The sequence below is a fragment of the Diuraphis noxia genome, unplaced genomic scaffold (assembly GCF_037042655.1).
Source record: "Diuraphis noxia isolate RWA-SAM2 unplaced genomic scaffold, SU_Dnox_SAM2 contig0003, whole genome shotgun sequence".
Classification (NCBI taxonomy): domain Eukaryota; kingdom Metazoa; phylum Arthropoda; class Insecta; order Hemiptera; family Aphididae; genus Diuraphis; species Diuraphis noxia.
Window position 1 is genome coordinate 63,074,930 of NW_028301713.1, and position 12,991 is coordinate 63,087,920.

The 12,991-nt window shown below is 26.3% G+C and overlaps 2 protein-coding genes across 3 annotated transcripts; both read right to left on the bottom strand.

The window, feature by feature from the left end:
* Positions 1–3: 3 nt before the first annotated feature.
* LOC107165843 (uncharacterized) lies at positions 4–2,869 on the bottom strand. The gene is made up of 4 exons (XM_015514249.2): positions 1,821–2,869; positions 1,065–1,242; positions 669–984; positions 4–589 (listed from the first exon to the last, which is right to left on the bottom strand). Exons 2-4 carry the CDS (start codon positions 1,205–1,207, stop codon positions 68–70), a joined length of 981 nt encoding a protein of 326 aa, XP_015369735.2. The 5' UTR covers positions 1,208–1,242; positions 1,821–2,869; the 3' UTR covers positions 4–67.
* A 2,521-nt stretch (positions 2,870–5,390) lies between these two features.
* Positions 5,391–9,260, bottom strand: LOC107165858 (ribosomal protein LP2). Of its 2 annotated transcripts, none has more exons than XM_015514276.2 (4): positions 9,092–9,260; positions 6,436–6,528; positions 6,274–6,359; positions 5,391–5,450 (listed from the first exon to the last, which is right to left on the bottom strand). In XM_015514276.2, exons 1-3 carry the CDS (start codon positions 9,258–9,260, stop codon positions 6,283–6,285), a joined length of 339 nt encoding a protein of 112 aa, XP_015369762.2. In that variant the 3' UTR covers positions 5,391–5,450; positions 6,274–6,282. The 2 variants fall into 2 exon arrangements, with proteins under 2 accessions (XP_015369762.2, XP_089078063.1); XM_089221937.1 differs by having other exon boundaries at positions 5,391–5,680.
* Between the last annotated feature and the right edge of the window lie 3,731 nt (positions 9,261–12,991).

Consider the following 12,991-nt stretch of genomic DNA (forward strand, 5'->3'; position numbering starts at 1 on the left):
TCATCATTGATTTATGATATGTATGTTCCATGATATTTAAGCTCGGCATAAGTATATTTTGTTAACTTTAATTTGTTTGTGATTTACTACTTTCTATTTGAAGAATCACACACGGAGTCAAATCTAAAAACGCAGAACACATTAGGGATACAATTTTTTTATTTAGAAGATTTTCAAATGTATGATTATCAATTGTGTGTATTATAAATGTTGGATGACACTGCTGATCCTTTTCAATCAACATTTTTATTATTAAAAGTCCTTTTTCCAAGTTTTGGTAAGAAAAATGATCTGTGGTAGTTGTGTTTGTGATGATGACAAATATGTTGGCTTCTACTCTGCTATAATGTAAACACTGACCAACTTTAAGATCTACCTTATAATCTTCATAGTATTGTGACTTAAAGCTGTATTTTTCATCGACTGATTGAAAATGTTGATCCCAATACAATGGTAAAGAAGTACTCCGAGAATATAATATAATGTTCAGTTTCTCAAATTCTCGCTTTTCTATATCTTTGATATTTTTATGAACTTTTATAGTACTTGGATGTTCAATTCGAATTAATTCTGACTCTTTTGAAAAATTCTGTAAAAAATTAAAACATCAGTAAATATATTACATAGGTAATATCGCATGCTATTAAAGACAAATTATGTAAAATTACATGTGTAAAATGACAAACTTTGATTGTACATCCTGCATTTTGAAATTCATTTACAATAATGCCTCTTACTATTGACCAGTCTAATTTATCTAGACCACAACCAATACGTGGGATAGCTAATAGTTTAACACCGTGTTTCACAACAAAATCACGAAATTTTTTAATTGCCGCAGTTATAGTACTGTATGTTGGTTTGCTATTACTATACTCTTTTGTAATTAAATAGTAAATAAATCTACTATTATGTTGCAAATACGCCACCGACCCAACATTTGGTCTTTGGTCCATCAATTCGCCAACTCGTCCAAACATTCTCCTAAATTAAATTTCGTTATTAAATAATTGAAAAAATTAACCACATATGATATTTTGTCTTTAAAATTATTGTTCAATTACTTGAAATATACAGCGATACCAGCACTCATGCGCATATCTTTAGCTACGCAATGTCCTAGAGAATACTCTAAAGGCATATCAAATAAAAATGTATTGACTTCTTCAATAATGTTTTGTTGATTGATATCCGATTTGAGTTCCATGGATATGAATTACTAGTTGTTTTTTAATTTTACTTCTGTAATATTATGTATTTAAAATTAATATAATACATGATTTATTTATAGTATCAGTCTAACACTCTTACACATGGCCATTAAAACAATGGCATACATTGTAATGGCATAAATTCATTTAAGTTTTGCTAAGTGGAATTAAAAAATTTTAGGATCCTTAGTAATTATTGAGTAATTGCTTGATCCAAAACAATAATCTATGTAAATGTAAAAAGTATTTTACACTAGGTAAAAATAACATTCATATTGATATCAAAATCAATTCAAACTTGTATAAATGTATAAAATTATAGTATTTTTGTGAAGTAAAACGTAAAACAATTCTATAATAATATAATTATTAATTAGGTACTCATCATTTTTTTTTTCAGTAAATAATAGTTAAAATCATAGGTATAATATCTAGGCTATTGATAAATTAATAAAAATAACAATATTATTGAAATTGTATAGGACATCAAAAATGCTAAATTAATAAATCTTTAGAAAATTGTAAACATACCGAAAATTATTGATGATATAATCTTTATTTAATAATTTAGTAAAGTAAATAATGATTGATTAATAACCCCATACACACCTTGGCTAGTTTGAAGATCGAAAATGATGATGACAAAACCAATCACTTCACTGACGAACAAGTAGATTTATAAATAAATATAAGCGAGAAATGATTAGACAAATAATTAATAGTTACAATACAATAACTTTATAAACAGAATTTTAACGTTTAACAGACAAGTCTACAACAAAATGTGATCTCAATTAATAACTACTTTTACAGCATGCCGGTAACATCCAATCGTTAGTGATTTAGTATGCACTATGAAACGAGTAACGTGGAAGTATGAAATATGTCGGCTATTCTATTATAGACGATAGACCACAAGTCACAACATAATATGTAACATTGTCTAGTCAAGATTATACTGATTAATGATTATCGAATGCCAATGCCAAATAGTGAATACCAAAATTTAAAATAATCAATGGTATGGAAGTTGTTATCAATGTCACCCTAAAATACCGGCAAATGACAGCAACTAACAAAATATACCTTAGAATTTAGATCATAAGGTATATTATTCAAGGCCTGTAACATTTGGTACCGTTGTTAATATTTAATATTAAATTATTAAAGCTAATTTAAAACAAAAAAATATGAAATAAGTTAAAAGCGTTTCTATGGCGCCGGATATACTATACTCATTTCACACCTTACCACTAGAACCAAATTATAATGTGTTCGCTACAAATACCATGAACAAATTTTTTAATTCATATTTTAAATATGTTTGGCTCTTATGATTATTTTATCATTAAAAGTTCAAAAAAAAAAATAATTACACAAAATTAAACAACATATTTGCGCTTTTTTGGTGCATACGTATGCAATGTTTTATTGTTTTTTACCATAAATTTCCGAGCTCTGCTTATTAGCAACCTCGTGTGGTATACATTTTTAATTTCCATTTAAAATGGAAGACTTATACCTCATAGTTGTACTAATTTCTAAAAACACATATTTTTGTTTTTATAGAGAAAATTCCCCTAGCATTTTGTTTATCCAATCAATATCACCACATCGTTGTACAATTTATTAAAAATACAACTCTTTGATATCTCTTAGAATGGGACGCGAATGGATTTTTATATATGCCAGATAATTTTCATTATATAATATATTAAAATAAAATATACTACACATGGCTTTATGATATATTAGTATATTACTAGTAAAATATACTATAACAAAATAACAAATTTGATTGTAAGGTTATACCTATTGAAAATGAGTTTTGTATGTGCAACCGTTACCGATTACATCATAGACATAAAGTAGATTAAAAATAAATTTATAGTTTATACTGTCGTGGTTCCAGCCGTTTCAGGGATGGCAATGATATATTGATAACTTCATCCGATATATCGATATTTTTATATCGCTTGAGGACTTCGATAAATATTCAATTATCGATAAATCGCAATTTCATATATTAAAATGAAATTTTTTTTGACTTTAAATTAATCTCCTGTTTGGCATAGGTCTATAATATCGATAAATACATGGTTTTAATATACACAGTGATGTATTTCCAGTGAAAAAATAATTTTTTTGACAATTTCTCCTGTCCTGTCCAAAGTTGCTGATTGGACGTAATAATAATATCTGATATTATTTACCATAACTGATAAGTGACAATATGATAATAATTAATATTACATTCCTGCATAAATTTAAATATTTTAGTAATTAATATTTATTTAACTAATCAGTTTCCAAATGTTATTGCATAATATAAAAGTCCTATAGATTTGTATAGTATGAAAACTTTATTGTTTTTATTAGTTGAAGTACAGATGAAATGAATATGAATTTGTTATAGCATTATATTTATAATTTATAGTTATTAAAATTGGAATTGCCAGTGATATTTTAAAGCAACATTTTATTGATGTCTAGATGATGAGTAATATGGTTACATTAGAATCACAAATTTGTCCTGTGTAATAATAATTAAATAGCAAATACAATTATACGTTTGCAACTTGCACCTTGCTAGTTCCCAGATTTTCCCTGGATTGCTACACATTGTCCATTTAAATTCATTGGCAGTCTTAATTACTAAAATTCTTTTTGTTGTGCGCAATTTATTTTATACAGTGTTATATTTTATTATCCATCATCTATGGGTAAAATAAGTAAGTGTGGCAACATTTTAACCAAATGAGTTTACTGTCGGCCAAATGTTAAGCCTGGGGTAAGATTTGCCCAACTTCTGGGAACACGTCCAATCTGCATGCACATTTAACACGTTGGCTACCATGAGTATCACAGTTGTCTCACACCATGATACAATAGACATCATTTGACGATCTCTGGTTATGTACCATGAGAGTCACAGGGGACTCACAAATTGTCATGTGTGTATCGTGTGAGTTGCTGGTGACTCTCAGGTATTTCGTTTTCTTAAAGTTATGTAGAATTCAATAACCAAGAAAACTTATATTTTTTGAGTCACGGGTGATACTCATCGTAAATAAAAAAATATTTTTAAAATCAAGTCTGGTGGCCAACGTGTTAAAATATAATCATAATAAAAGTTTTGATATTCAGGAAGGATAATTTTGCGGCATCAACACTCACTATTACAAAATGTCGGGTAAATGATCATCATGGGTGACCGCAGGTTTATTCGTTGTAATATTTATATTTCTATAACTACAAAAAATAAAAAATAAAAATAGCCTAAAAGATAAATCTGCACATAGCATTTAAATTTAACAATCCATTGAACAAAGATAATAATAGATTTTATTGTACAAATTAAGAAAATGGTATAATACATTTTGACATATGGTATACATGTAAATGTCGAGTATAAACAACTATATAATAACTAATAAGATATTGTATATTTCAATTTAAACAGTGGGAGTCCATTATCTTCTTGAAAAATAAATGATAAAAAAATTAAAATTTGAATATTTTGTTTTATCCTGTAATGTTAAATAATTGTGAATCGACATACCATACCAAATTTAAAGAATCAGATTATTGTTTTATCATTGAAAGTTATTGTTATATTTTGATTTTAAAGAGTTAAGAACATATACAATTTTTAAAATAAACACCCATTGGTTTTCTCTAGGTTAAATAGCTTAATCTTCAAAAGTTTTTCCAGTACCAAAAAGAAAAAATCAAAATTACTTCTTCAATATCTTAAAAAAAAGGTTGTCAAACATTGTAAGATAGTAATATTTTGCACAAAATTGTACGTTTTAGTTTTTTTGTTTTATAAAAAAATATACTACTAATTAACACAAAAGAATTTTGATTCATAATCTTGAATTAATAGATGTTATTTTTTTGTTTGTTACTTTATCATTTATGTTGTAAAATTAAGTATTGGCTTTGATACCTAATGAAATATGGTACAATGCAATTAAAGTTAGACAATTTTACAAAGATTGTTGGTTACATATTATATAAATAAAGTCTTCAGTCATTCAACAGTTGAACTATTTTATAAAATATTGTTTTGCACAGTTATAGTATTTTAGTATGTTATGTAACACATTTATCAGTATGACCAATCACTAGGATACATAAGATATGACTAATGGGATAAGAAATTCAAACATACAATTAAAATAATTGATTTATTTAACCATCATTCTCAGAAGTACAAAAAATAGCCAGGAAAATCTGCAAAATAAAAGTTCACATTAAACCAATGGTAATTATTTACAATTTAATACAAAGCATTTTAGATTATACATACTAAATATAATTTGACTTGACAATTTATTTAAGTTAATACATTTAGTAACTTATAGAAATAATATATTAACGGTACTAAGATAATGGTACAACATCATTACTAATGCATGACTAATGCCTCTAAAAATTCTTGATGCTCAGAAATATGTATTTTACTAAAAAAAATTGCAAATGAGATTTGGCAGGTTATTATTCAAACAATAAATTATACAATTAACAATAACTGATTAATCATAATGTTCACATTCGCCTAATATTATAAATATATGTGAATACTGACAAACTCAAATCAAATGATTGTTTTCTTTTGCAAGTCCTTAGGAAAGTTAATGGTATTGATTCAACAATAACCCACTAGTGCTTGCATAAATTTCCTCATAAGCTTAACACCCTAAGTTCAATATTTTACTTCAAAATCTATTTAATAATTGAATTTCTGATTTTAAAATGAAAATGAAATTAATTTTAAACCTTATCAGATTAATTTACTACGGACTTAACAAAATTTTGCAGTAAAATATTTGTCTTAATAAAAAATCATTATATTACATAAGTAATTATCTTAATCAATGTACACTTTAATTGTATTCAATAATATAAACATTTTACTATCTTAAATTAAATATTAATAGTTTTTAGAACACCCTTTGAAGGTTTAAGTTATTTAACAATAAGCTACTAGAGCCTAAATTAGGTACTTAATTTTACAACCAATTTAATAAAAATCATATAATGGTTAAAAACTTACAGATTAATCTTAGTTGAATAGTCCGAAGCCCATATCATCATCAGATTCATTGTCGGATTCTTCTTTCTTTTCCTCTTTTTTGGTAGCTACAAGAATGAAATTAAAATTGGGGATTATAGTCATGTATAATGATGTAAAAAGATTAATATTTAATAAACTAACCTTTTTCTTCAGAAGCTGCTGGCACTGCAGCTCCAGCTCCAGTGGGCGCTGCTACAGCAGCACCAGTTGGAACGCTAGCTAATTTAGATCTGCCTAAAAATAGTAAATTTATAATTGTTGAACATAACATTATAATTTGTGGCAAATTTTTTTTCTGAGAGGGAATAATTAATGAAGATAATTTCAAATAAGATGAAGCTTTTAAAATAATGATGTCACTACTTATAATTTTATAAAAATTGGTAAATGAAATGATTAAAAAAAATTAAAATTTAATTAAACAGAACACATAGGTATATATTTACAATAAATAGGATGTTTGAATTTAACAAAAATTTCATTTAACTATAATCAACTTATACAATTAGAACTCAATCAAAACTATCTAGATATGTTATACAAAATTACAATTAAGAACTACCTAATTAATTAACTTTGAATATGACAATATTTTTTTTGTTTTTAATTGGTACATTTTTTTAGGTAATCTTGTCGTATGTGGTCTACCGCACGTTCTTATATGTCGTATGCGGTCTACCACACGTTCCTATATGTCGTATGCAGTCTACCGCACAATTGCCGTCTACTACACATGTTTCTATACGTTAGATTAAGTACAAAAAAATTATATTTAGCGTAGAAAAAAAATTATATTCAGTATAGAAAAAATATTCATTGTTTTTATTAGTCCTTTTTCCTTTAAAAAAGTTATGGTATTTTCCTCTGATTGAATAATTACATTGAAATGTTTGGCTAACATAATGACTAGAGTTAGGATGTTTATGACTTTTGCATATTTTTTCTTTTAATCGTACATATTGCAGACCCAATAATAAATTTGTTTTAGACATAGAATCAGATACATTGAATTTTATTTTGCATACTTTTGCATATTTAGGGATTTTTATGAATAAATGCATATTTTGAAAAAAAACTGTAAATAAATGCATTTTTCGTTAAAAAATATCTTAAATATAATATAAATGATAAATCTCGATGCAAACCCATAGGTAGGAATTGTTGGTTTCACAAATAACATTAACAAGAAAATATGAAATTTGTAGTTTATACTTATTATTAACTTATCTTTATTAATTATTACTTACTTATCTTATAACTCTAAAGTCTAAGTTTGTTAATCATATTAACGATCTTTAATCGCGATAGAGTGGTGATGCCAATATGATATTATACATTTTTAGCTTAGTATATAGTGTGACACGAGTTTAGGTAGACTGTGGTGTTACCGAATTATTTTAGTATACTGACGCGTGTTTTATTCTTACTAAAAATGCCAAAAGTTAAATGTTCCAGTACTGCTCGACCACACAAATTTGTTTCGGAGTTTGGCGAGGATGTCTTTTCAACGGATGGGTTAGTGATATTGTGTAAAATATGTGAAGTCAAAATTGCATAAAAAAAAAAATTACATTAAAACAACACATCGCAAGCGGAAAACATATAAGAGCGTTACAACGCAAGGAGACTCAAGATAAGGTTACAAAAAAATGATCTTTCAATGAAGAACTTTGTCAGGTATTTTTATCAGCAAATATACCATTAAATAAATTAAATAACGTACAATTTCAAATGTTTGAAAAATCAAATTTAGAAACCAACTTAATTTATATAAAAGCTAATTTTGGTTTTTTATCAATGGAAATAACTCGTTTAGAAACCAGCAGATTATTATTAACCAAATCTCTTAAAATTATACAGAACGTTGAACAATCATTGGAAAATGTACCAAACCATGTTGGAGAAATTATTAAAAATAAAATGAAATGTGTTTTAAGCAAAAATCCGGATATCAAAATATTATTGAAAATTGCTGAAATACTTAATGGAAGTGAAACTTCAAAAGACAGTTTACCAGCTGAACTAACAGCAGATGAATGTGTATGCGCCCATCACGTCTGTTGATGTTGAAAAAAGTTTTTCGGCTTACAAAAGTGTGTTATCTGATAATCGACGCAAGTTTCTATTCGAAAACCTTAAAAAAACCCTTATCGTTCAAATCAACTCAAGTATGTATAAAAAATAACTAAAATTTAAATTCCAATCAATACACATTTTATGTATATTTGTATCTTTTTAGTAAAAACAAAATTATATATTAATTTACTGTAAGTACCCATGTAAAATTCCAAAATCTCATATTTTTATTCAAGTTTAAAGTTATAAAACTAGTTGTATATTAATTTAGAATACATTTTTGTTAAGTAATAAAATTTTAAAATGGCATATTTTGATATTTATTGAGCATATTTGCATTCATTTTTTAATGCTTTTAAGGTCATAAACATCCTAACCTTAATAATGACTTAAGTGTATAAATTGCAAAATAACGTATTGGTATCACTAGGTATTACCTCGCCACCTCGGGTATTAGTGGTATTAAAGCACAAACTAAACTGATTATCTCATAATTCATATTATGTTGGACTCAGGTTTTATTATAGTACTAGCCCTCCGTTCTAGTAGTATTATATTATTTATACATCATTAAGATAAAGCTCTAATCGTTATTGCCGTCAAATAGTTGTAGACCGCATATGACGTATAGAAACATGTATGGCAGACGGCAAGTGTGCGGTAGACTACATATGACAAGAATACCTTCTTTTATTTAATAATAACATTTAGAAATATTTACCACTTTCAATAACTTCATCGACATTCTTGCCCTTCAGTTCTTTGATAACAAGATTAACTTTAGATGAATCAGATTCAATACCAACAGAACTTAGGATTTTTTCAATTTCATCACTGGAAGGTTCTTTTCCACTGAAAGAAGCTAACAAGTATGCAGCCACGTAACGCATTCTAAAATATAATAAAATATAAATAATAACTGAGAACAATGTTTGCGTTTGTAATAATTTAATTTGCTTTCAGATAATATTGATCATTAATAAAGAATCAGCTGAAAGATGGCAATAAAATTAATCATCATTAGCAGTATAACATTCAATATAAGTTATATGAGGAGTCTACTACATACTTATTATTTTTATATAACATTATAACATAAATTATGTACAGATGGACTTGAAGGTTTGTTGCTATAAAACAATAAATCCGATTAGTATACTTTTGTAGTAAGTTTCCAAATTCTGATTGGAGATATTCTATTAAAATATCCAATCAGATAAATCTGTTAAACATGAAAGATGACAATAATTAATGTATTCTACACCTAAATCAAGATTAATTTAGTTGATTTTTTTTTTGTTGTTAATAGATCAATAATATTGTAAATTGACTTGAAAAAAAAAAATTCTAGTAATTAAAAATATTGTCAGAAAATAAATTCATCAATTTGAATCAGCCGAAAGATGGTACTGTAATTATTCACCATTATTTAGTCATATAAATGAATCTATAATTTAGTATTATGAAATGCTTATCACATTTATTATAATAAAAATTCAATTGTGATATACAGATGGGTTTATTTCTAAAAAGCTGTCCTTGGAAAGCTGTTTAATAAGTTATATACCTGTTTCTGATCAGTAGGTATTGTTTAATATTAAATACAAACAAGAAAATGTCTGCTAAATATGCTTATATCCTATAATCCAAGGGATATGTACCTACAATAGGTTTGGAAAAATTAATCAAATGTGTTGTTTTTTATATAACACTAGTGAAAGGTTATTACACTCATGTTTTTCAAAATATTAGTATAAGAATTTATAATAGGTTGTCTTTAAAAATAAAATAATTACATTTTTTTTTTTTACAGATTAGGTATTTGAATTAAATGAAAAAACGGGAGTTCAGTGAAATCTGTTAGATGTTAATTTCTTTCAAATAAAAAAAATAGTTATCAAAATTCAAAATTTTCTATAAGATTTACAACCTGTACATTTTTAAAAAATAAATAAATAAAGGCTTGATAAACCACTATATACCTCTAAATAGATATTAGATAGAAAATTATTATGTATTATAACTTAAGATAGCAGCTAAAATAATAGGTATTAAAATCATATAGAATCGTCAAAAATTGGGAAAATTAGCACTGTTCCCCTTTAACTAGAGTTGGTAGATAAATCAATTAATTTCAGAAAACACATTAGCATCAGGTTTCAGACCCGAAAGATGGTATTAAAATATTGTGAATCATCATAAAAAATATTAGAAATTTGAATTAACTATTATATGTAAAAATAAGTATACAAATTGATTTCAGAAAACACATTAGCATCAGGTTTCAGACCCGAAAGATGGTATTAAAATATTGTGAATCATCATAAAAAAATAATAGAAATTTGAATAAACTATTTTGTGTACAAAAGTGTATTAATTGATTTCAGAAAACACATTAGCATCAGGTTTCAGACCCGAAAGATGGTATTAAAATATTGTGAATCATCATAAAAAATATTAGAAATTTGAATTAACTATTATATGTAAAAATAAGTATACAAATTGATTTCAGAAAACACATTAGCATCAGGTTTCAGACCCGAAAGATGGTATTAAAATATTGTGAATCATCATAAAAAAATAATAGAAATTTGAATAAACTATTTTGTGTACAAAAGTGTATTAATTGATTTCAGAAAACACATTAGCATCAGGTTTCAGACCCGAAAGATGGTATTAAAATATTGTGAATCATCATAAAAAATATTAGAAATTTGAATTAACTATTATATGTAAAAATAAGTATACAAATTGATATCAGAAAACACATTAGCATCAGGTTTCAGACTCGAAAGATGGTATTAAAATATTGTGAATCATCATGTAAATTTAAACAAATCAAAATACTATTATCAGGATAAAAATTAACATCATAGTTCAGACCCGAAAGATGGTTTGTAGAAATAATCTCATCATTTAATAGTATTCATAACACATTATTATTTTAATAATTTGATATTCACTTTTACTACCTAAAATTACATTCTTTATAAATAGTATCATCAGAATACAACATTTATCATCATCAACTTTCAGCCGAAAGATGGTGAAATTAGATCATCATAGACATAGGCATTTATTTTTAATAAAGAATGCAAAATGTGAATACATACTTAATATTATGACTAATTCCCAAAAGGATATTCAACAATTTAAGAATAGTACACTAATAATATTGAAAAAAATGCTTTCCAAAATGTAGTGTGGTATTTAAAGTTAAAATCTAAGTCATTTGTTTTTAATATGTTCTAACAGGTAAACTATATCATAACATTTTCATCAAAAACTAACTTCCTTACAATTAACAAATATAATTTTGTAATTTTAATGGCCACATAGCATACTTATGTATAGTAAACAGAAAAAAGGTCCACGGTAAGAAAGTCCCACGAAAAAAGTATCCAAATTAATATTTTATTTAAATTCAGTCTTTTATCATATAGGTATACATAGCCCATAGGTAATACATGTTACAAATTTTTTTGAAAATAATTATAGGATTAAAAATTATCGTAGATAAGTATTTAAATACATAATTAGGTACATATTAAATTTATTGAAAATAATATATTATCTTAAACATATAATAATATTATTGTCTGATATTAAACTATTATATTATTTTCAGATTTTTATTGTTGAATAATTACATTTTTATATATTTTAAATAATATTATTATATGTTTAAGATATTATATTATTTGCAATAAATTTAAAATGTACCTAAATTTGTATATAAATACTTATCTACGATAAAATTTTAATTTGGAGACTTTTTTTCCTAATATCCTTAGGTACTTCATAGACAGTTACTCTAGAAATCTGATAAATTAATGCAACATAAAATAATTCTGCACCAGGATAATGCACAATGTTAAATGTTAATTATATGGTGAAAGTATCATTGTGTGATTTTTTTCACTTTGGATTTGGGGAGTTCTTTTAGATTTACGAGCTACGGCCATCACAAAGTGACAAAATATAATTTTAAAAAACGATTTATCTCGACACTATATGTACAAAACAATCAAATTAATAGATTTATATTCTCTTTTAACATTCAATTGCCGTTGCGCAAAAATATCGACCAAAACCGGATTCTGACTATACTTGAGACTTAACACACATACCCTGAAAAGGGTGTAAAGTAATCATTCACACGTGGTATTCGAATTCGTCACATCGACAGACTTCATAGTTCATAGTGAGAGCGAAACGAAAAGTCCGGAACCAGGCGATGACAACAGGTGATTAGGGGCATTTAAACATATTTATTAATAAAAACCATACTTACTTAAGTCTGTTGGACACGAAACGTGAGCTGGACTCCTGCAAAACGTGGAAACACGAAAAACAGCCAAACGATGAAACGACTAACTGCTAAACTAGTTAACAGTTAACTACTCGGAATGCAGATAAGGACATTAATCACTATAGTAGTAGTACACCAAACATTTTTTACTCGGTCTACCAATAGTAGAATTACTAGAATTATGCACTGAATGCAGAGATTAGTGTTAGCTTTACCAGTGTCGCCAAACTGCAGGATTCATAAATCCAGTACCAATTTACATTAAGTATGAAACCCTGTCATGGTCTTGGATGCCCTACGATTGGAAGT

Excerpts from the sequence above, each read along its gene's own strand:
- LOC107165858 (XM_015514276.2), bottom strand. The coding sequence starts at position 9,260 with ATGCGTTACGTGGCTGCATACTTGTTAGCTTCTTTCAGTGGAAAAGAA. Across the intron at positions 6,529-9,091 it reads CGATGAAGTTATTGAAAGTG|GCAGATCTAAATTAGCTAGC; the intron begins GTAAATATTTCT and ends TACTATTTTTAG. Across the intron at positions 6,360-6,435 it reads AGCAGCTTCTGAAGAAAAAG|CTACCAAAAAAGAGGAAAAG; the intron begins GTTAGTTTATTA and ends TCATTCTTGTAG.
- LOC107165843 (XM_015514249.2), bottom strand. The coding sequence starts at position 1,207 with ATGGAACTCAAATCGGATATCAATCAACAAAACATTATTGAAGAAGTC. Across the intron at positions 985-1,064 it reads GGTATCGCTGTATATTTCAA|GAGAATGTTTGGACGAGTTG; the intron begins GTAATTGAACAA and ends AATTTAATTTAG. Across the intron at positions 590-668 it reads AAGTTTGTCATTTTACACAT|AATTTTTCAAAAGAGTCAGA; the intron begins GTAATTTTACAT and ends AATTTTTTACAG.